General features: G+C 40.5%; 1 protein-coding gene across 1 annotated transcript in view; it reads right to left on the reverse strand.

Moving 5' to 3' along the window:
- Positions 1-23787, reverse strand: part of LOC126426974 (DEAD-box helicase Dbp80-like) — a 147379-nt gene that overhangs the window by 38230 nt on the left and 85362 nt on the right. The window contains exons 5-6 of the mRNA XM_050089131.1: positions 21538-21652; positions 3208-3385 (exon numbers count right to left, since the gene is read on the reverse strand). Coding sequence (XP_049945088.1) covers positions 3208-3385; positions 21538-21652 — 293 coding nt within the window. The remainder of the gene's footprint in view (positions 1-3207; positions 3386-21537; positions 21653-23787) is intronic.

Below are 23787 nucleotides of genomic sequence, written 5' to 3' on the forward strand. Positions count from 1 at the left end.
TTATTCCTTGCAGTTGTGCCATTTCATATATAGGTTAAGTATCAGGACGGTGGAGGGTCAGTGTACTGAGTGTAAGTGGCACACACGCTTACAACAGCTGAGCAAATCCGCCAATGCAGAAAATTGTCTTGGCACGGGTCACCCTATGGAATATAGCAAAACAGAGATTCTGGCGTGCACTTCCAACTAATGGGATGGTGTTATTAAGGAAAAAGCTGAAATTAAATTAGCAAATAACCTTACAAACAGAGATGGCAGATTTTGTTTATATTCTGCATGGAATCCTGCTCTCCCTCTTGTCGCAAAATGGCGGGTGGTGTTACAGCTATCTCGCCCACCGATTATTAACTTCACTGGCAGTACTTCAGACACCATTTATCTTTGGTTTATGACAGTGAGGTTTAAAATTACCTTGTACAGCGTATACTTGCTGCAGTTATGCCTTGAAAATGGCAGGGTGAGCTGCTGTTGAAATATCAGTGGTTGTTGACAACATCACCCGGCTGCATTCCTGGAAGTTATTTGAGTAAGGCAACAGCTGTTTCCACAGGGCTGCACACATGCACATTCCCCATTTGACAAATACTCGAGTACCCTATCACACCTCGAACAGCCCACTAAATCACTCTATGTTACGCCTATAAAACATATCTGGAATTACCTGGAACTGTGGGTGAAACATGGCAACTAACATCGCCGCAGTTTGGTATCTACATGCAATCTGATCATTAATTAATGACTTCATCAGGATATTGCAGGCCTGAAGAAACGCTGAGACATGTCTCCTCACCCATCTCAAGCCATTACCAATGCTGTTGGCGATGTTACATTGTATTATCATTATATTTCCTGCGGTGACTCACTATTTGTCCAGTGTGCTCCTGTAACGAACATACATAACACTTTGCAGACCAAGTGTGGAATGCCTTCTAGTTTGAAGGTCACATCAGAGGAATGAAACAGATACAATTAAACTGAAGGCTGTGAAACTGTCAGGAAGGAACAAACAATAACACAACTGCACAAAACAGTAAACTTTTATCACTGATGTGTCATTCACAAGGAGATGATCAGATTGTTACTGACGGATTTTAATGAGTCTTGGGTATTTTGTGGAGGGACGTGTCCCATATACCAACCTAGCAAATTTTACACAAAATTAGGGGATGGAGTTACTGCTACCTCACCCTAGAATATCGATGTCGAGGTTTTATGCACAGTTCCTATACCTGCACCATTAGCCAGATTTTCATAAAGTGAGCACAGCACAGCTGTTAAGGTTCACAGCTACCACGCTGGTGGTGAGGGTTCAAACTGTGCCTGTATATTGTCTTTCTGATTTCATCATTGAGAATATGATTAAATAATATATGTGGTGTCAGTGAGGGACAGTAGACAACGAGGTGAGGTCATGTCCAGCACATGCCAAACACTGACAAAATATTTGGAATTTTAACTATGAACCATAAATGGAATACACATTTAAAGAAAGCATGCTGTAACAATTGATTTATTAATGAAATTATTATAGCAAAAATGTCTATTTTTGAATAATTTTGTATGATATATGCTATTAAATGATATTCTGTATGACTGGAGAGTGTATGTACACAGGCACAATTTGAACCCTTGCTGCCAGTGTGGTAGCTCTAAACTTTGGCCATTGTCTTACATTTATTTGAACATGACAGGTAAAGGAAATATTCATAAAATACAACATTGATTTTCTCAGAAACTAAGGGTCATCATCAAACGAAAATCCACTGGCCAGATATTTGGGGCAGGTCCCTCTATAACATACCTAAAACTCATCAAAATCAATTAGTAATGGGTCTGATGGTTTCCTTATCAGACAGAACTAATGTTGAGATAACTACTACATGCAACGGCGAAACTCAGAATGTGCCAAACAACTAAACTTTAACATACAGCAAATAAATGCTATAGAAAGCTGCTTCTATTTAATAGGTTTTGGGTTTTGTACCTTTACAATGAGATTCTCTGTTTATGTATTTGTTGCACAGGACTGATTTATAATGGGGTTTCAGCTTTGAAGCTCATTGAGACTGAAGAAATAAGGCAATATTATTTTTTAACTACCCGACTTGGCAAATTTTATCACACAGTTCAGGATACAACATCGTTATTAGAGTGATATTTTCACTCTGCAGTGGAGTGTGTGCTGATATGAAACTTCCTGGCAGATTAAAACTGTGTGACGAACTGAGACTCGAACTCAGGACCTTTGCCTTTCGCGGACAAGTGCTCTACCATCTGAGCCACCCAAGAACGACTCACGATCCGCCATCACAGCTTAAATTCTGCCAGTACCTCGTCTCCTACATTCCAAACTCCACAGAAGCTCTTCTGCAAACCTTGCACAACTAGCACTCCTGGAACATTGTTATTGGTTTCTGTTGAAAGACTGTTTTGATGCACCTCTCAAGTTATTCTATCCTGTCAAAGCTGCTGCGCTGTCAAAGAGGCCCCTTCTCTGAATAATAACAGCATTCTACAACCATTTGAACCTGCTTATTGTAGTCAACCGTGGTCTCCTCCTACAATTTTTATCTCCCCCATCCCCCTCATCCCCTTCCCCCCCCCCCCCCCCCCCACTTCCCTTCATTACCAAACTGAAAATTCCTTGACACCTCAGACTATGTCCTATTTACAGATCCCTTCTTTCAATCAAGTTCTCCCAAAAATTTATTTATTCCCCATTTGATTTCAGTATCCCATTAGTTTCTCGGTCTACCCATCTAATCTCCAGCATTGCTCTGTAGCCCCACATTTCGAAAGCTTCTATTTTCTTCTTGCCCCGACTTTTTGGTGCCACATTTTACTTCTGTACAAATCTAGACCCACACAAATAAGTACAAAAGCTACACCCATAAAATATCTTCAATCTTTAAATTTAAAGACACTGGCAGATGATGATTTTTTTTTTTTTTTTTTTTTTTTTTTCCTGCTGTGCCAGTCTGCATTTTTCATCCTCTCTAGTTCAGCCCATGCCAGTTATTTTGCTGACCATATGGCAAAAGCTCACTACCCAGCTGTTTTGCACTTCCTGAGCGCACAAGCTCACAGTACAGCCCGTGCCGATGCAGCACATACCATTTTGGCAGGCAGAAAATGCCACTGTCCTCTCTCCGCACTTCCTGCCGCACCACCAGACGTGCAGTCCCGACAGCTGCGGCACTCACTCACTTGTGTATCCGGAAGCTCTGGTCCTGGTGGCCCTGGGTGGCGATCATGATGTCCGCCTCGTCCAACACGAACACCGAAATGAGGCCCAGGTCGAAGAATTTGAACTTCACCCCCCAGTCCAGCACTTTGCCAGGTGTCCCGATGATTATGTGCTCCGTGATTTTGGTGCCCCTGGGAACTGAATAATGATGGCAGTTTGTAATTGCACTATAGTCAGGTCGCACTTACTGCAATAGTAAAGAGTTGCAGACAAGTCAGTATAAAATATTTACAAACTTAATGTTCTCCAGACACGTGAAGTAGAATTGAATTTTGAGTCACTGGAAATGAAGTTCAATAACAGCAACTAACTGTAATAGCTAACTCAATTTGTAAAGGTCTGCACTAGTTATGCTGTAATGTTCACTGTTCAAGTGTTGCTGGATTCCAGTTTCAATAAATTTCACAGTTCACAGTGAAGGTTTCCATGAAGAAGGTTCAAAATAATTTCAGAAAGAAGGAGACAACCCACCAAACAGGAGAAGAATTTAGTAGTTGGCAGAGACAGAAAAAACTGGACTAGTGGAAGTAGGACTCGCACACCGAGGGTTCCCAACCAACTTAATTATGTATACAGATAGTTTATCCATCCCAGGAATCGAGAATTGCAACCATCATTTCCTGTTTATGGCATTGATAGAGACAATATGTCAGTCCCAGGAATTCCAACAGCTTATCAAAATCTCTACAATAGTTCATGAGACTAGCCCCGACATATAAAAAGGAGTGGGGGGGGGGGGGGGACTTCAGTTTATATCCTTAGAGAGAAAAGACCTTGTAAAATATTTCCATTTACTTTCTAAAACATAACTACACCTTACATTTTACATTTCCATTCATAATATTTTTATTATGCTTTTGACAGATGATAAATGCATTAAGCTCTATTTTTTATGAAATATTATTACAATTTATCAATTTTCAGATTTTTCTTTTACTTTTACTGTGAAACCTTTTTCTCAACACATTTTACAATTCTAAGTCAACGGGATGCACCCTCTAGGTTGTGATGGGGCCTGCGAATACCAAAATATGTGGCATAAATCTCCATACAGTTTGACTGCATTAACTTTGAAGTTTGAATGTTTTACACGGCCAAGGGACCATAGATCTTAGTAAGTGACATAAATTTCAACTTGGTACGTCTTCTTGTTCCTAAGAAAAACTGTTCATAACAGACAGATTTTAATTTCGATATATTTACCTAAAGACATGTGGCACTTACACAAAAACCTCAAATTCTCATTTAGACTGGACTTTTCTATTCAGGTTATTGTCTCAACTGTTAACTGAAAATCTCAGGTTCCGGACTTTGATTACATACTATTAATGCCCTCATTTTTCTGTACAAAATGACATATAGCACCAACTGATTAACTTACTAATTAAAAATGTAATATTAACAATATAAGGAAAAGATACATTGCTACTTAACATAAAGATGACACTTTAAGTTTCAGACAGGCACAATGAAAGCACACAGTCCAAGCTGCACGAGATGGCAGTCGTGAGCGTGAGGTATGCTTGCTTGTGTGTGTGTGTGGGGGGGGGGGGGGGGGGGGGTGTCTAGCTCATTCAAGGAGTCACCTGAAAGCCAGCGAAGTTTTCATTCTTTTTTGCCTGCTTCACAACTCGCGCTTCTGCTATTTAGCTAGTTGTCTCCTTTATTTCTAAATTACATAAAGACAATGTTCAGTAACTTTTGACTTTTACTGGCTCTTACGCAAAAACAAATTTAATCAGTTGACGCATTTCTGAACCCTAAGACAATATAGCAATTTTATCTCGTACTGAAATAACAATTTGCTGCCCCACGGTGAATTCAAGTCAGACAATTTAACAATTTTATTTCTTACTGAAATAATAATTTGCTGCTCCACGGTGGATTCTAAGTCGGAGACATACCAAAGGTACGGTTACAACAAAACACCTTCATTAGCAGAGAAGTGCTATTCACAGTCCAAAACTAGGATCTCTTGTTATTACTAACAACACACTAATGGGAAAAAAAATCTGAACACCAAAAGATAATTAATGTAGAGTACTGAAATTTCGGGAATAAACTGTCTAGGTAACATATTTAAGTGATCAACATTGCTACATCACAGGTTAATGCAAGCACCAGGTAAGCCATTGCAAATGTGAAATGCTGGTACATTAATACTGCTGTAACTGCTAAAACGTTGAATGCAAGCATGCAAAGGAGCATGCACTGTGTTGCATGGGTTCCAGGTGTCAATTTGTGAGATGAAGTTGCACACCTATTGCACTTGGTCAGTCAATACAGGGACAGTTAATACTAGTTCTGGATGACAGAGTTGTCATCCGAAGATGTTCCACATGTGCTAAACTGGAGACAGATCTAGTGATTAAGCAAGCCAATGCGACATGTCTACACATTGTACAGCATTTTGGGTTACGATAGTGGTATGTGAACAAGCATTGTCCTGTTGGAAATTGCTGCCCAGAATGCTGTTCACGAATGGCAGCACGACAGGTCAAATCACTAAACAGACACACAAATTCGCAGTCAGGTGCATGGGATAACCACGAGAGTGCTTCTGTTGTCATACAAAATCGCACCCCTGACCATAACTACAGTGTGTCTAGCACACAGACAGACTGGCTGCAGGCTCTCAACTGACCTCCTCCTAACACACACATGGCCATCACTGGCACCAAACCAGAACCAGCTTTCCCCACAAAAAACAACACATGTCCAACCTGGCCTCCGATGAGCTCTTACTCGACACCACTGAATCTGAAAATGGCAGTGGTTTGGGGTCGGTGGAATGCACACTGTTGCACATCTGGCTCGGAGTTGTCGTTGAAGTAACTGATTCGTAATATTTACAACGTCACAATGGTGCCAACTGCAGCTCAAATTGCTGCTGCAGATGCAGTGCAAATATGCCAGAGCCATACGCTGAACAATATGGTCTTCCCTCTTGGTAGTGCTGTGTGGCCACCCAGAATCTGGCCTTCTTGTGACCATACATTCTCATGACTACCGTTGCCAGCAACTATGTATAGTGGCTACATTCCTGCAAAGTCTTTCTGCAATATTGCACAAGTAACATCCATCTCCTCTTAGTCCTATTATACGAGCTCATTCAAACTGTGTATGTGTGAGTGGGTGGGGGGGGGGGGGGGGGCGTTGATAATAGCACCTCTGTTGCCTTATAGATATTCTTGGCGAACATCAACTCCCCATATCCAACCTCTAAGGTAACTAACGAGCACAGCTGTTGACAGCTTGTATTTACAGCAAACCTGACCTGCAGTAAATGAAGCAGGCAAAAAGGAATACAAACGTCTCAAAAATGAGATCGACAGGAAGTGCAAAATGGCTAAGCAGGGATGGCTAGAGGACAAATGTAAGGATGTAGAGGCTTATCTCACTAGGGGTAAGATAGATACTGCCTACAGGGAAATTAAAGAGACCTTTGGAGAGAAGAGAACCACTTGTATGAATATCAAGAGTTCAGATGGCAACCCAGTTATAAGCAAAGAAGGGAAGGCAGAAAGGTGGAAGGAGTATATAGAGGGTTTATACAAGGGTGATGTACTTGAGGAGAATTTTATGGAAATGGAAGAGGACGTAGATGAAGGTGAAATGGGGGATACGATACTGCGTGAAGAGTTTCACAGAGCACTGAAAGACCTGAGTCGAAACAAGACCCCGGGAGTAGACAACATTCCATTAGAACTACTGACGGCCTTGGGAGAGCCAGTCCTGACAGATCTCTACCATCTGGTGAGCAAAATGTATGAGGCAGGAGAAATACCCTCAGACTTCAAGAAGAATATAATAATTCCAATCCCAAAGAAAGCAGGTGTTTACAGATGTGAAAATTACCGAGTTGGAACACATGAGGCAATACTGACCCTGCGACTTATCTTAGAAGAAAGATTATGGAAAGGCAAACCTAGGTTTCTAGCATTTCTACACTTAGATAAAGCTTTTGACAATATTGGCTGGAATACTCTCTTTCAAATTCCGAAGGTGGCAGGGGTAAAATATAGGGAGCGAAAGGCTATTTACAATTTGTACAGAAACCAGATGGCAGTTATAAGAGTCGAGGGACATGAAAGGGAAGCAGTGGTTGGGAAGGGAGTAAGACAGGGTTGTAGCCTCTCCCCGATGTTGTTCAATCTGTATATTGAGCAAGCAGTGAAGGAAACAAAAGAAAAATTCAGAGTAGGTATTAAAATCCATGGAGAAGAAATAAAAACTTTGAGGTTCGCCGATGATATTGTAATTCTGTCAGAGACAGCAAAGGACCTGGAAGAGCAATTGAACGGAATGGACAGTGTCTTGAAAGGAGGATATAAGATGAACATCAACAAAAGCAAAACGAGGATAATGGAATGTAGTCTAATTAAGTCGGGTGATGCTGAGGGAATTAGATTACGAAATGACACACTTAAAGTAGTAAAGGAGTTTTGCTATTTGGGGAGCAAAATAACTGATGATGGTCAAAGTAGAGAGGATATAAAATGTAGACTGGCAATGGCAAGAAAGGCGTTTCTGAAGAAGAGAAATTTTTTAACATCGAGTATTGATTTAAGTGTCAGGAAGCGTCTTCTGAAAGTATTTGTATGGAGTGTAGCCATGTATGTAAGTGAAACGAGGACGATAAATAGTTTAGACAAGAAGAGAACAAAAGCTTTCGAAATGTGGTGCTACAGAAGAATGCTGAAGATTAGATGGGTAGATCACATAACTAATGAGGAAGTATTGAATAGGATTGGGGAGAAGAGAAGTTTGTGGCACAACTTGACTAGAAGAAGGGATCGGTTGGTAGGACATGTCCTGAGGCATAAAGGGATCACCAATTTAGTATTGGAGGGCAGCGTGGAGGGTAAAAATCGTTAGAGGGAGACCAAGAGATGAATACACTAAGCAGATTCAGAAGGATGTAGGTTGCAGTAAGTACTGGGAGATAAAGAAGCTTACACAGGATAGAGAAGCATGGAGAGCTGCATCAAACCAGTCTCTGGACTGAAGACAACAACAACAACTGACCTGCATCCTCACAGTGGCGCTAATAGCACAAGTCTTACGTGAATGGCACAAAATCTGAATAGACATCGTCTTTCAGATGTAGAAATACACCTACCAACTTTCATTTGTGTCACACAATTCCTTGGTGTTGTGACTTTCTCTTCCATCAGCGTACTTTAACGCAAATCCCACCTCTTGTTTCATGGTTCTATGTATGGTCCAAGTTTGAGGATATTTATGTAAATACTTCGAAAATTTCTTACAAAGGCTTATTACACACAGTTTGTGCAAACAATTTTAGTTACTACAGTAACATAGACCTTGTACCACCAAATAATTCCTATGTCGTTATAATACAAATACTGTCACGCTGTTTATTTAGTAGAATTTAAGCAGTATTAATTACTATATTTTTGTGTAAAAGCAAGGAGTTTATGAAAACAATAACTTCCAAATTATTGCAGTTAAGGTAAATTCAAATGTTTCTACAATCACAAGACCTAGAACTTTAAATTGATGTACATCATTGTTTCTGTAAGAATTTATTAGTGAGGTCAAGTTTCTTCAACCCCATGGTTTTATGAAATTTTAAATATAATGTTGTTCTGATGAACCTAAATTCTCATCAAAACAAACTGCACTATAGCTATCAGGAAAAACATTAACACTGTTTTCAAATGTTCCTTTACAAAGGAAAATCCAGGATAATTGGCCCAATTTAATCCTTTTACCACTGAAAAGATGAATGAAATAAATATTAGTAGAAGTGGTGTTGAGAAACAGCTGAAATCATTAAAATTGAACAAAGTTCCAGGGCCCGATGAAATCCTCCTAAGATTCTATACTGAATTTGCGGCCAAGTAAGCACCTCTTCAAACTGTAACCTATTGTAGATACCTCGAACATAAAACTGTGCCCATTCTTGGGAGGGGAAAAAAATAAAAAAGCACAGGTCACACCTGTCTACAAGAAGGGTAGCAGAAATGATCGACAAAACTACTGTCAAATATCCTTGACATCGATTTGTTGTAGAATCTTAGAACATATTGTTGCTCAAATATAACGAGGTATCTTTAACGGAATGACCTCCACAATGCCAACCAGCACGGATTCCGAAAACATCGATCGTATGAAACCCAACTCGCACTTCTCTCTCACACGACATACTGAAAGCTTTGTATCAAGGCAATGAGGTAGATACAGTATTTCTTGACTTAGTATGACACCTCTGCTCATTGTTAAAAGTATGATCATATGGGGTATCAAGGAAAATTTGTGACGATTGAGGGCTTTCTGGCAGGGAGGACGCAGCATGTTATTGTGGATGGAGAGTCATCGCCAGATATAGGAGTAACTTCAATTGTACCCCAGTGAAGTGTATTGGGACCTTTGCTGTTCATGTCGTATATTAGTTGAAGACAATATTAATAGCAATGTCAGCCTTTCTGCAGATGATGCACTTATCTATACTGAAGTACTATATGCAGAAGCTGTACAAATTTTCAGTCGGATTTTAATCAGATTGCAAAGTTTGGTAACTTGTTTTAAATGTTCAGAAATGTGAAACTGTGCGCTTCACAAAATGAAAAAAGATAATATCTTATGACTATAATATCAATAAGTTGGTATCAGCCAACTCATACAAATACCTGGGTGTAACACTTTGTAAGGATATGAAATGGAATGATCACATAGACGCAGTCGTGGGTAAAGCTTAGCAATCACTCGTGTGACTGGTTCTACAATAATGCTAAAGTGAGTGGGACCTGTAACAAATAGGACTAATGGGGGATACTGAATGTATACAAAGAAGGGCAGCACGAATGATCACAGGATTGTGTCGCAGGGATACTGAAGGAACTGAACAGCAAGAGATGACAATAAATGTGAACTATCCCGAGAAAGTCTTAAAGTTTCAAGGACCAGGTTTAAATGATGACTCTAGGAATATGCTACAACTCCCTAAGTATCGCTCACATAGGGATCATGATGGTAAGACTAGAATAGTTACCGCACATGCATTCTCTCTCTCTCTCTCTCTCTCTCTCTCTCTCTCTCTCTCTCTCTCTCTCTCTCTCACACACACACAGGCATTCAAACAATCATTCTTCCCGCACTCCATATGAAGAAACCCTAGTAACTGGTACAGTGGGATGTACCCTCTGTCATGACCTCATAGTGGATTGCAGAGTATAGATGTAGATAAAAATTCTTTTGTAGCATTTTCTGTTCACATGTTGAAATAACAGGTTGTCATAAATGATCACTTTTATGTCGCATATCGTAAAAGACCTTATGCGCTTATACCTCTTTACTTCCAAAACATTGAACATGATGAAGTAGGTTATCTGTTTTCTCTATAATGCATTATTATTGATTGTTAGCAATTAAGGTATCATCAAATTGGTATTTAGAGTTCCAACAAAACATTTATGTTATGCTGCATGAACTCCATGCCACTTGTGACTTACAACAGTGAAACAAAATAGGAAAGACAACTGTTCAATGCGTTACCACATTATGGAAAATATTTCACACCACCTGGGTCACTTCACTCGTCACATACCACAAAAAGGTTAATAGATAATATAAAACATAAAGCAGCAGTATAACCCTGTCTAGTAACCGTAATCCGACACGACCAGGACACGCAGGCCAACTGGCCGAGGACGTCGACGGTGAGTTGCCAAAACACACAGCGAGGCAACAGCTACGGATGGATACAGCACAATGTAAAGTCCGAAGAGTGAATCAAACTAAGCAAGATCAGAAACCAAAGAACGACGGGCACGACATGCAATACCAGAATGCAGTCGGAACATGCCTGATTTCTGAGCCCCTGCACTGCCGGCTTTGAACTTAGAATAATGGTTCACTTTCCCAAAAAAATCCAGCAATGCCAGAAGATTTTGGGGCAAGGAAAGAAGTCAACAGCAGAAATGTTACGGTCAGTGGGCAGAATCCCATCTTCGGTGAGCGAGTGGCCAAGTTAGTCTGCTGTTCCTGGAAAAACTGGCATTTGTGCCAACATCACTTTAACTCTGCAGCACACAACGTAGGAAAGAGGATACGGAGGTTACGCAGGAGGTTCTGGCGTGTAGTACTCGTGACATTTAAGTCATCATGGTAGTAGGTGCAAGCTGGGATGGACATTGTTAACTGTTCCAGGCATCTCCGGAAGATATGCTAGAGCAGACTAGCTTCCAAAAGGCAAACACTTGTATCTGTATAAGCGAAACAGCGTATCGAAGACAACAATGTATTACGATTTCTCATCTAGTGGAATCTGTAAGTAACCCTCAGCAAAGCCTATTTTGGAAAATAGCTATGAGAGGAGGTTCTCTCGATGGGGGTATGGGGTAGGTTTCCACCAGAGCTTGGGGATTGATCGTCAACTTAAAATCTCCACAAAGCTGGAGAGCACCATTCGGCTTCTGGAGCACGACCCGGGGTGTAGTCCAAGCACTAATTTTAACTGGTTCTATGACCCCAGCATTGTGAAGGCAACCAAGTTCATGTTTAACAGCCATCTGTAAGGAAACGGAAGAGGATGTGCTCAACAGAAATGGGGCACCGCATCTAGACGTAAGGAAATGTGTGTCTCAAAATTGATGGCACACCCCAGGCCAGGCTCAGACAGACACACGAAAGAAGCACAAAGGACACCATGTTCCTGGAAGGGGGCTGTGTCTGAGATGACCTGAACTTCATCCACAATAGAGAACTTTAATAGAGAGAAAGCATTCAGGCCGAAAATGTTGCCATACTGGTGAATTGACTTCTGAGGGGAATAGAGCTGTTACTATATGCAACCACCTTGTGAGAGGGCGGGACCTATGTCGGGTAACCCAGACAAGTTTGTCACAAGACTGACCAGGGTAACAGTCACTTCCATGTCGACTTGGAAACGAATGGCCTGACAAGCAATCCTGAGATCAATCAACAACTTGGGGGCACAGTGATTGCCCTGGGAAACGATGGCCGCAAGTTCGTGCATCGACCCGTGACCCAAGTTAGGAGTGGGGTTAGAGTTACCCGACGGTTGATGGCAGACAATTCGGAGATGTCCGTCCTTGCCACAACGGGTGCAGTGCACCCAATAATCAGGGCAGTCTGCCCACTGTTGCATCATGAAACAGTCAGGACAAGAAGGCAGACCCTGCTGTTTGCACCGAGACAGCTGGACTGGCTACTCAGAGGTCACCGACACTTCCAAAAGTGATGAATCACGGCAACGCCATCAGGATAAAGGCTTGTGAGAATTCCATCCCCGGGGCCATGGTTGAGCCACAGCAATCTGGGGGCAGGCCATAAAAAGTTCATTTGCTTCCTGCGCGATCTCATTATAGTGCACGATTTTCATTATGTCATCCAACGAAGGAGGGTTGAAGTGCAAACCCCTGATCGGGAGCCAACTGGACCACTACGTCACGGATCATGGAATCAGCATATGAGGTTTTGCGAGATGGGTTGGCCCAGGTAAAATCATGTTGGCGACGACACAGACCTTGCATATCAGTCACCCATAGTCAATAAGACTAGCCCATTTGCTTGTGGTACTGATGGAACTCTAGGTGCTGTGCAACCACGTGGAACCATTGTGACTAACAGATCGACAGCAATGAACACATAATGAGTGCAAACGGATTTGAGAGGGGAGCCAACTTCTTAAGTAAGAAAAATGTCTCCAGGGAAGTCCAAGAAAGGAAGAGCAACTGTTGGAGAGCGTCATCAAAAACCCAAAATGTGGCGAAATGCTGTTTCAGCTGTTGCAAATACGTGTCTCGATCCTCCTTGGTATCGTTAAATGGCGGAATTGTGGGTGGGCAGGACTCCGTCTGGGAGGTGACCACAGTCGTAGCAGGTTGTGAACCTTGTACCGGTAATCGGTATGACACCAGCTGAATTTCCTGATGCAAAAGATCCATTTGCTGCTGGAATTGCTAATGGAACTGTTATTGCAATTACTGCTGCAGGAGCAGCTTTTGCTGTTGCTCTTCCATGAGCTGTCCAAGTTTCGCGTCCATAATGCACTGGTGACATCCCATTCTTATCGCCAATTCTAGTAAGCAGAATCCAACACAACGAGGAAATGCAGGCCGACTAGCCAACGGCGTCAGTGGTGAGTTGCCAAGAAACACAGCTATGGACGGATATGGCAGAATGGAAAATCCGATGACTGAACCATATCGACAGCCTGGATGTCACAAGATCAGGAACCAAAGAGCATCAGGTACAATGTACAATACAAGAGCACATTCAGAGCACAACTGACTTTTGAGCCCCTGGACTGCATGCTTCACAGAGATCCCATAAGCACCAATAGGCTGGATGGCAAGCAAAATCTAGCATTCCAATGGTTTGGGGACTTGCTACAATCAACCCCATGGTACCATACAAGCAGCTTATTTGCCAAAAATGTAAAGGCCTAGCCATATTATTTGTACTGTACGATCACATCTGCAAAACACAAGTAACATGTGAACATCAATACTAACCACTAACAAAAAAAAGTTTACATTTATGCCATAAATGAAATGTAGATTCAAATGTGCGCGTTCTTAATCGCAAAAATAGGAACACCTGATATTTGTCAATTACAGCGTCAGCTTCCACTAATGGGGATCAATGCTTTGAATAAAACATACATATGTTTTGGTGTAGAATCCAAATATGCAATAAAAATTGGGGTGGCAGGCAGGAGGAGTTCCCTTAAAATACAAAGTTGAATCCGACCATGCGGAACAACAAAAAACTCCCAGAACTTTCCGAAAAACTCCCAGAACTTTCCAAAAATCTCCCAGAACTTTCCAAAAAACTACTCCCAGAACTTTCCAAAAAACTACTCCCAGAACTTTCCAAAAAACTACTCCCAGAACTTTCCAAAAAACTACTCCCAGAACTTTCCAAAAAACTACTCCCAGAACTTTCCAAAAAACTACTCCCAGAACTTTCCAAAAAACTACTCCCAGAACTTTCCAAAAAACTACTCCCAGAACTTTCCAAAAAACTACTCCCAGAACTTTCCAAAAAACTACTCCCAGAACTTTCCAAAAAACTACTCCCAGAACTTTCCAAAAAACTACTCCCAGAACTTTCCAAAAAACTACTCCCAGAACTTTCCAAAAAACTACTCCCAGAACTTTCCAAAAAACTACTCCCAGAACTTTCCAAAAAACTACTCCCAGAACTTTCCAAAAAACTACTCCCAGAACTTTCCAAAAAACTACTCCCAGAACTTTCCAAAAAACTACTCCCAGAACTTTCCAAAAAACTACTCCCAGAACTTTCCAAAAAACTACTCCCAGAACTTTCCGAAAAACTACTCCCAGAACTTTCCGAAAAACTACTCCCAGAACTTTCCGAAAAACTACTCCCAGAACTTTCCGAAAAACTACTCCCAGAACTTTCCGAAAAACTACTCCCAGAACTTTCCGAAAAACTACTCCCAGAACTTTCCGAAAAACTACTCCCAGAACTTTCCGAAAAACTACTCCCAGAACTTTCCGAAAAACTACTCCCAGAACTTTCCGAAAAACTACTCCCAGAACTTTCCGAAAAACTACTCCCAGAACTTTCCGAAAAACTACTCCCAGAACTTTCCGAAAAACTACTCCCAGAACTTTCCGAAAAACTACTCCCAGAACTTTCCGAAAAACTACTCCCAGAACTTTCCGAAAAACTACTCCCAGAACTTTCCGAAAAACTACTCCCAGAACTTTCCGAAAAACTACTCCCAGAACTTTCCGAAAAACTACTCCCAGAACTTTCCGAAAAACTACTCCCAGAACTTTCCGAAAAACTACTCCCAGAACTTTCCGAAAAACTACTCCCAGAACTTTCCGAAAAACTACTCCCAGAACTTTCCGAAAAACTACTCCCAGAACTTTCCGAAAAACTACTCCCAGAACTTTCCGAAAAACTACTCCCAGAACTTTCCGAAAAACTACTCCCAGAACTTTCCGAAAAACTACTCCCAGAACTTTCCGAAAAACTACTCCCAGAACTTTCCGAAAAACTACTCCCAGAACTTTCCGAAAAACTACTCCCAGAACTTTCCGAAAAACTACTCCCAGAACTTTCCGAAAAACTACTCCCAGAACTTTCCGAAAAACTACTCCCAGAACTTTCCGAAAAACTACTCCCAGAACTTTCCGAAAAACTACTCCCAGAACTTTCCGAAAAACTACTCCCAGAACTTTCCGAAAAACTACTCCCAGAACTTTCCGAAAAACTACTCCCAGAACTTTCCGAAAAACTACTCCCAGAACTTTCCGAAAAACTACTCCCAGAACTTTCCGAAAAACTACTCCCAGAACTTTCCGAAAAACTACTCCCAGAACTTTCCGAAAAACTCCCAGAACTTTCCGAAAAACTCCCAGAACTTTCCGAAAAACTCCCGGTCTACTCCCAGTTTTCTACATCTACATCTACATTTATACTCTGCAAGCCACCCAACGGTGTGTGGCGGAGGGCACTTTACGTGCCACTGTCATTACCTCCCTTTCCTGTTCCAGTCGCGTATGGTTCGCGGGAAGAACGACTGTCTGAAAGCCTCCGTGCGCACTCTAATCTCTCTAATTTTACATTCGTGATCTCCTCGGGAGGTATAAGTAGGGGGAAGCAATATATTCGATACCTCATCCAGAAACGCACCCTCTCGAAACCTGGCGAGCAAGCTACACCGCGATGCAGAGCGCCTCTCTCGTAGAGTCTGCCACGAGTGCAGTCTGAAGGGGTAAGGTATGGAGAGTACAGAGGATGAGGCAGCATAGCGATTTTTTTCTCGTGGATGAAAAAATTCCCAGGTTTTTCCTGGATTTCCCAGTGTGTATTCACCCTGAATTATGAGAGTCTAGATTGTAATACACGTTTATTCAAAATTGACCGATTTTGATCATTACATAATCATGCACCAGTTCCTGCTCCATACACAACCACTGTCCACCAACTGAAACCAGTCACCTTTAAATAAATGTGCTTTGGGTTCTAGACTGTTGTAATTATTTTCAAAAACTATAGCTGAAACACTGATACCACCAACAATGTTTTTGAAATAATAATAATAATAATAATAATAATAATAATAATAATAATACTGGAGAATGATGAATACAAATTATACTGGAACAGAACCATTATAACAGATAAAACAACACCACATAACAAACCTGACATCATACTCACCAATAAAAAGAAGAAATTAACACAACTAATCGAAATATCCATACCCAATACAACAAATATACAAAAGAAATCAGGAGAAAAAATTGAAAAATACATCCAACTGGCTGAGGAAGTCAAGGACATGTGGCATCAGGATAAAGTTGACATCATACCAATTATACTATCAACTACAGGAGTCATACCACACAATATCCACCAATACATCAATGCAATACAGCTACATCCAAACATATATATACAGCTACAGAAATCCGTAATTATTGATACATGTTCAATTACCCGAAAGTTCCTAATGCAATATAACACATACCGTACAGTTAAAAGGAAGTGACGCTTGATCAAGGTCCGCGTCACTCCATTTTTAACCGGACTTAACGTCTGAGAAAGTGAAGACAGTAATAATAATAATAATAATAATAATAATAATAATGTAGAAGAAGAAGAAGAAGAAGAAGAATAAGTCTGATCTGTTTAGGGAAAAAATTTGAAGGAATTAAAGTCAACTGTCTGGCCTTTGCAGATGACTGTGCAATATTCTCAGAAAGCCCAGAGAAAGGGACTGCCCAGATCAGCTTCCTGCAAAGGATTGCCAGCAGAACAGGGCTGAGCATCACTACAGACTTGTGATAAATGGTAAATATGGACCAAATTTCCTTGAAACACTCATAGATCAGATTATAATGGCAAAGAAATTCAAGTCCCTTGGTTACACCATACCAGAAAATGGACTACAAAAAGGTGTGGTAGGTGATCAGATCTCAAAAATGGAGAGACCATATGGACAGACAATCTTTTACAACAAAAAGGACATCTCCTATGACATCAAACTAAAACACTATAATACCGTGTATGCCTGTATGCCAGTGAATTCCTCTCAAGCAAAAAGCTAAAGAAATTGGAGATGCTGGAAAGGAGAATCCCATCAAAGATCATGAATGCAATCTAGACTGAAGCCAGCTAGGAACTTTGGAGCAACAAAGAAGCCAAGCAGAATGTGGAGAAGATTTCTCCAAAACCATCAGGACAAGGATGCCAGAATTTCTTGGATACTGTACAGAATGGGCAAACATATACCATTCAAACATTTGATTACTTCTGGAACAAGAAGTGCACCACAATGTGAATTAAAGAAGCCCAGAAATACATAGAGAGGTCCAAAGCCCCAGAAGCCCTCATGTAAGAATGGGACATGTTTTAAACAGAATACAAAGTCTGGATGGGTTTCAAGGCAAAATAAGAATACAAAGACTGGAAGAACAAGGGCAGAACAATAAAGAAAGAGCACAGAAACTGTATGAAGGAGTATCGGAAACAAGAAACTCTGGACAAACAAGAAAAAAAAAAAAATTAAAAAGTTGTAGCATGATCTTAAGTGATCAATTTGCAGATAAAAACATTAATACAAGCCTGCAATTTTTTCAGATGATTTCTCAAAAACAGATTTCTAGAATCAGTTTGTAATTCTGATTCTGAAAGTTTCTGTCATTTTGTTTTACCACATCCGAATTTTTCATAAGATGATCTCATTAGTTAAAGATTTAAGAAATTGAAGCACAAATATTGAAACAAAATTTCAATTATTGTCTATATTTTCATAGCGTTTGTTTTATCTTTTTTAGGTGTACGAGGTCTGGTCCAAAAATCCCAGAACTTTGCCCACAAGATTTTTCTACGCTTACCTTTTAATTACTGTGTATGCCCTCCTTCGAAATACTCTCCTCCACAATTGATACACCACTCCCAACACAGTTTTCACTCCCGGAAGTCTCAGTACACCTCTTGCTGGACTGCACAAAGTGTCGTCTGCAAATTTTCTTTCTCTCATCTATTGTTGCAAATCTTTGTTCTTAGAATGGGATTTTCAACTTTGGAAAAAAAAGAACAGTCTGAAGGGGTAAGGTATGGAGAGTACAGAGGGTGAGGCAGCATAGCGATTTTGTATCTTGTGCAATATTAATGCACTAACAGGAATGAATGTGCAGGTGTGTTATCATGGACAACAGCCATAAATTGTATCGTCACATTTCAGACATTTTCCTTCCCCTATTTTGTTGCAGGTGTCACATGTCCCAATAGAACCATCAATTAACAGTTCATCCCTGTGGCACAATTTCATGATGAACTAATCCTTCAAAGTCAAAGAAAACCAACAACTTGGCTTTGATATTTGATCTGACCTGCCAAGCTTTTTTTAGTCTCTGAGAACCTTTTCCGACCCACTGCAAAGATTGAATCTCGTTCTCAACATCACAACAGTAGACCCACCTATCACCACCAGTAATGATTCTCTTAAGGAACATCTCATTTTCATTTGTGCAATATAAAAGCTCTTCACAGACTGTGAGGCAATGCTCTTCCTGGTCTTTACTCGTGAGCCGTGGGATGAACTAGGCGGCAACATGATGCATTCCAAGATGCTGTGTCAGGATATCACGACACAATTCAACTGAAATGTTACATTCCTCAGCAACCTATCAGTCAGTCCGTCTTCGATTGGCACACACAATTTTGTTGAGATTCCTGATATGAGTGTCATCAGTAGACATCGAAGGGCATCCTGAATGAGTCATCTTTAAACCATGTGAACCATTCGTAACACTGAGTAGAGAATAAGCACTCCTCACTGTAGGCTTCCTGCATCATTTGGTGTGTGTCTGTATAGGTTTTCTCGAGTTTGACGTCAAATTTAATGGAGATGCATTGCTCCTCTAACTCTGCCATCTCAAAATTGACAAACTGTGCAAAACAATGCTGTACTCAGTACAGTAGTGAACAATAACTAACATGTGACAATGAAACTTTTGTCAGTTACACATTAAACACAGGCGTGAGCAGGAATGCCAAACAAATTCTCTTCAACACACCATTGGCACAAAAATTGCAAATGTTCCGGAATTTTTAGAACAGACCTTGTATACTGAAAATATGAAAAAAGATCTCTTAGTCACATTACACGGATACTGCTACACCTTTCAAACTTTATCATTTTAGATTTCATGACAGGAACTTCATCTTCATTGCACTCTTCAACATCCAAGAAGTGTCGCCCATCATACTTTCTTCCATCTTCTCTGGTATCTCTTCTCCATCTCCATAATGTCCTGGTGAAAGCATTCTCTTCACTTTTCAGAAAAATATCAGAGACTTTGTGGGAAATAGTCAACATGTGGGTGTCTGTTGTGAACTTCCACACCTGTGCAAAAACTGGGTTTTTGAAATTTTCCCATGTTCTTATTCACCAGAAAGTTTTTAGTAACAGACTTGAAGGCAGTCCTTTTATCTTTTTCTGTATCATTTACTACATTTATTGATCTATAATCCATCAATTTGCAAATCTGAGATCAATAAAAATTTCAGCTTACAATTTTTCTTCACTGATAAAGGGAAATATCACAGAAGCTTTCTTAAAAACAGGATTGATATTGTTGTAGCTCTCTTACAAACCGTATCATTGAGACCAATTTGATTGTTAGTGGCAGGTGCAATATTTTTTTGTGGTCTACAAGCAATTTGTGCAAGACATTTTTAGTCATGGGCACAAAAGTCCCAAATTTGGCCAAACCTTTACACTGCCAACACTTTTGCTTTGCTCAGCTACCCATCTGACATAAAAATCATGTCATTTTCATGTAGACTGCTTGCTGTCCTAATAAGTTCCTACAACTAAATGTAAAATAAATGCTATTCCATTGTGAAAAAACTGTACATGATAGATAAAAACTAAAATAGGCAATTAAAGACAAACATTTCTTTTCAATCAGCTGATATCCTGCAGACTGGTCTAATAATAATAATTTTCTTCTTCTTCTTCTTCTTCTTATAATAATAATAATAATAATAATAATAATAACAATAACAATAGGGTCACTCCAGAAGAAATGCAAAACGTTTTTCAAAAATTCAACCTTTGTTCTACATATTTACTATTCCTACTTCTACTAAAAGTTATTTCAGACCGTTTCCTCTATCATGCTGTTGCAGCATTCTGTCAAGATAGCTTCTAAACTCTATATTTGTCTGAAGCTATGTGCTGTTATACAGTTCCTGTTTTCTCAGAGTGAGACAGCCACAAACAGTCCCATGAGACTGGAGATGGTATACTGGGATGACACTTCGATCACAGCACAGTAGTTGTCTGGCAAGAAGACATGCCAATATTCAGGACCTCCTGCACAGCAATGGACCGAGCACAGAACAGACTTCAGACATGGCTCTTTAAGATGAAAAAGTTATGCAAAAGGTCGGTTACAAGACTGTTGACAAATGGTCACAAAGACACACACAAGACAAGGTGCTGCACGCTTTTGGAACAGGTAAAGAATTCTGCATTTGACTTCCTCGCAATAAAGTATGACAGGAGATGAAAGCTGGTTGCACCACTACAAACTAGAGATGAAAAGCAATCAGTGGAATGGCATCGTAGAAGCTCGCCAAAGAAGAAATTGAAATGAGTGCCTTCAACAGGAAAGGTGGCAGTTACTGTGTTTATCGATTAGGAAGAACAGTTGCTCGGGCATGTCATGCCATCATAGCCCTATCAATTCTGATGCATATGTGGCAACCCTTAAAGTTAACACTCTAATGTGTTGCATCTGACATTATCTGCAAAAACACTATGCATGATAATGCCCAGCCACATTTCGGTCATTACAAAGCTTGGATGGGCAACACAAACACTGCCCTACATCAGTGATCTGCCACCTCTTTACCAAACTGAAGGAATTCCTTCACAGGGCAAGATTTGAAGGTGGTGACTCAGACTGCTAAACAATGGCTGAAACAAGCCGGTTCTGACTTCTATGTGCACGTATAAGAGGCCTAAGCTCATTGGTGGCATAAGGCAGTTCAAAGGGTTGGAGATTATGGGGAAAAATAACATTTTGTCTTTCAAGACTGTATCAATATGCAGTAAAAATAACAAATGAATGTGAAATAAATGTGATGTTTAAAAAAACACCTGAATTTCTTTTCAACTTTTTCTAGTAGTAGTAGTAGTAGTAGTAGTAGTGAGTGTGTCATTTAATTCAGTTTCAAAAAGTTTTTGCACAACTTTAAACACAGGTGTGAATACATCAATCACGTATTTATATACTGACCTTCCTCGCCGCGGACAGCATAGCGCAACTTTATCTCCGGACAGTACTGCGCCATCTTCACAGCCACCTCACCCGTCTGGATTGCCAGTTCATACGTCGGAGAGAGGCACAGCACCTGAAACACAAATCACGAGGCTGAGCAGGCGACTTTTATTCTTCCCCGTCACCCTCCTTTCCTTCTCATACGAGGACTCCAAAGTAGGGCACTGTACAACGGGGCAGCTGTACTGGTGGCTGCAGGGGCAATTATAGAAGACACTCCATCCACATCCTCTGCACACTTCCGGAGTTGCATTCTCACCGTACGCACCAGTCATTACGAGTCGAAAGCACACGACAACCGGAGCCGGGAAAACTGTGCCGGCCTACACTGCTCTCTGGCACATGCATACACAGTGCATTAACACACACTCACATGAAAAATGACAGGATAATTGGAATCAGTAGATGGTACACCGCAATAAAAGTTTTATAACCAGAAGCGACAATTCCTTCTTTTAAACACATTTTTAAGGTTGCTAAATAGTACATCAACGCAATTTTTATAAAATATTACAGTGAGATAGCAGCCACACCTCTATCCATCGGCCTTCGAATATTTACCACTTCAGTTTTTACTACATTAACATTACAGCATTCAACAACTTTGCATATTAGTTCCAACCTCTTCACCAGTAATACTAACAAGTCAGCACAGGCAGCAATATGCCCAGTTGTTGTTCTGCCTCATGCTGATGGAAGGAAAGAATAAAGATTAGTGTTTAACATCCTGTTGACAACAATGCCACTGAAGTGAACATCCACAAATTTGTTCTCAACAATTTGTGGGAAATCACAGAGTACCTAATCTGGATGGTCAGATGGGGATTTGAACAGTTATCCTCCTCAGTGCAAGTCCAGCATATTGACTATTGCACTCACTTCTCACAGTCATAGCCATGCATGTTTGGGAGGGTAGAGAAGGGGAAGAGGACAGACAGTGGAGTGGACAGAGGGAACAGCGTTTACAACACTGGAGAGGGGACTGAACAAGAAACCACTGCCACCATCTTCATATCCTTCTAGCAAGCCAGCTACTGTGCTTATGAACAGTTTGTCTCCATTTTGCTCTACCTAGATATTCTTCTTGTGTTTATATTAGATCTGTTTTTGGAAAAGGTCCACCTTGAGCAAAACCCAATTTGTATTCCCCAGGCAGGTTTCCCTGAAGTTTAACCATCATCAGCGATTTTTTAATATGCTTCTATAAAACAGGAAAAATGCTCTTTACTACTTTTACACATATAAATTTGAGGTTTTAAGAAAGTACTTACACATTTGATAACCAGATGAAATTTTGTATGTTTACCTTGTTAGCACATGCTGTGGACTTCCTGGATTGTATGTTATTTAATGCAGTTATTTTGTTTCACAGTTTGTCACCAGCAACCATATAGAACTTGATGTAGAATAGTTATTTACTCCAAAATTTTATGACTGGGGATGTTATGGTTGCATCTACCATTACTAATATTATGTGAAAGAGTGTGTGGGGGTGTGGTGTGCGTTTTTTTTTTTTTTCTCTCCCCCTCCTTCTTCTGTGCAGTTACAGACAACAAACTGTTATGAAACAAAACAACTGCATTAAATAACAAAAACCCAGGAAAACCACAACATGTGGCATACATACAAAACTGTCTTTTTTTCAAATACGTAAATAGTTTAAAACCTAACATTTGTGTGTGTACAAGTACTAAAGAGCATTTTTTCCTGTTTTATGGGAAGATAATAAGAAGTTTACTGATAGCCCTGAAACTTCAGTGAAACGTGTTTGGAAAATAAAAGGACAAATAAAAATTATGTTTTGTTCAAAGCAGGCCATCACCATAAGCAAATCCATTTGTAAGCATACACTGACAGGAGAGCTTCGACATCAGGATGGGTGGATGGATACAGTTTCTCAGTTCTCTCCTCTAAGCCACAAATGTTCCTTAATCTGATCCAGCCATCTTTTTCTGTATCACCCTATTGGTCTTTTCTCCTGTCCATTTTATACAGTTATTGTTTCAGCAGGCCGTTATCGTTCACCCCCTTTGCTGAGTAACTCCTACAAAACAGCATCCTGCAAACTTGAGACACACTTGCATCACACGGATGGCCGCACTTTAAGCTTCATATGAAGCAACAGGCGCAGATGCCTGCAACCCAAAAAATGAACTGCACTCATCCCGCACGTCGCTAAATGTTCTCAACAACGATATCAACAACATG

This window comes from Schistocerca serialis, chromosome 11, assembly GCF_023864345.2.
Source record: "Schistocerca serialis cubense isolate TAMUIC-IGC-003099 chromosome 11, iqSchSeri2.2, whole genome shotgun sequence".
In the NCBI taxonomy this organism is placed as follows: domain Eukaryota; kingdom Metazoa; phylum Arthropoda; class Insecta; order Orthoptera; family Acrididae; genus Schistocerca; species Schistocerca serialis.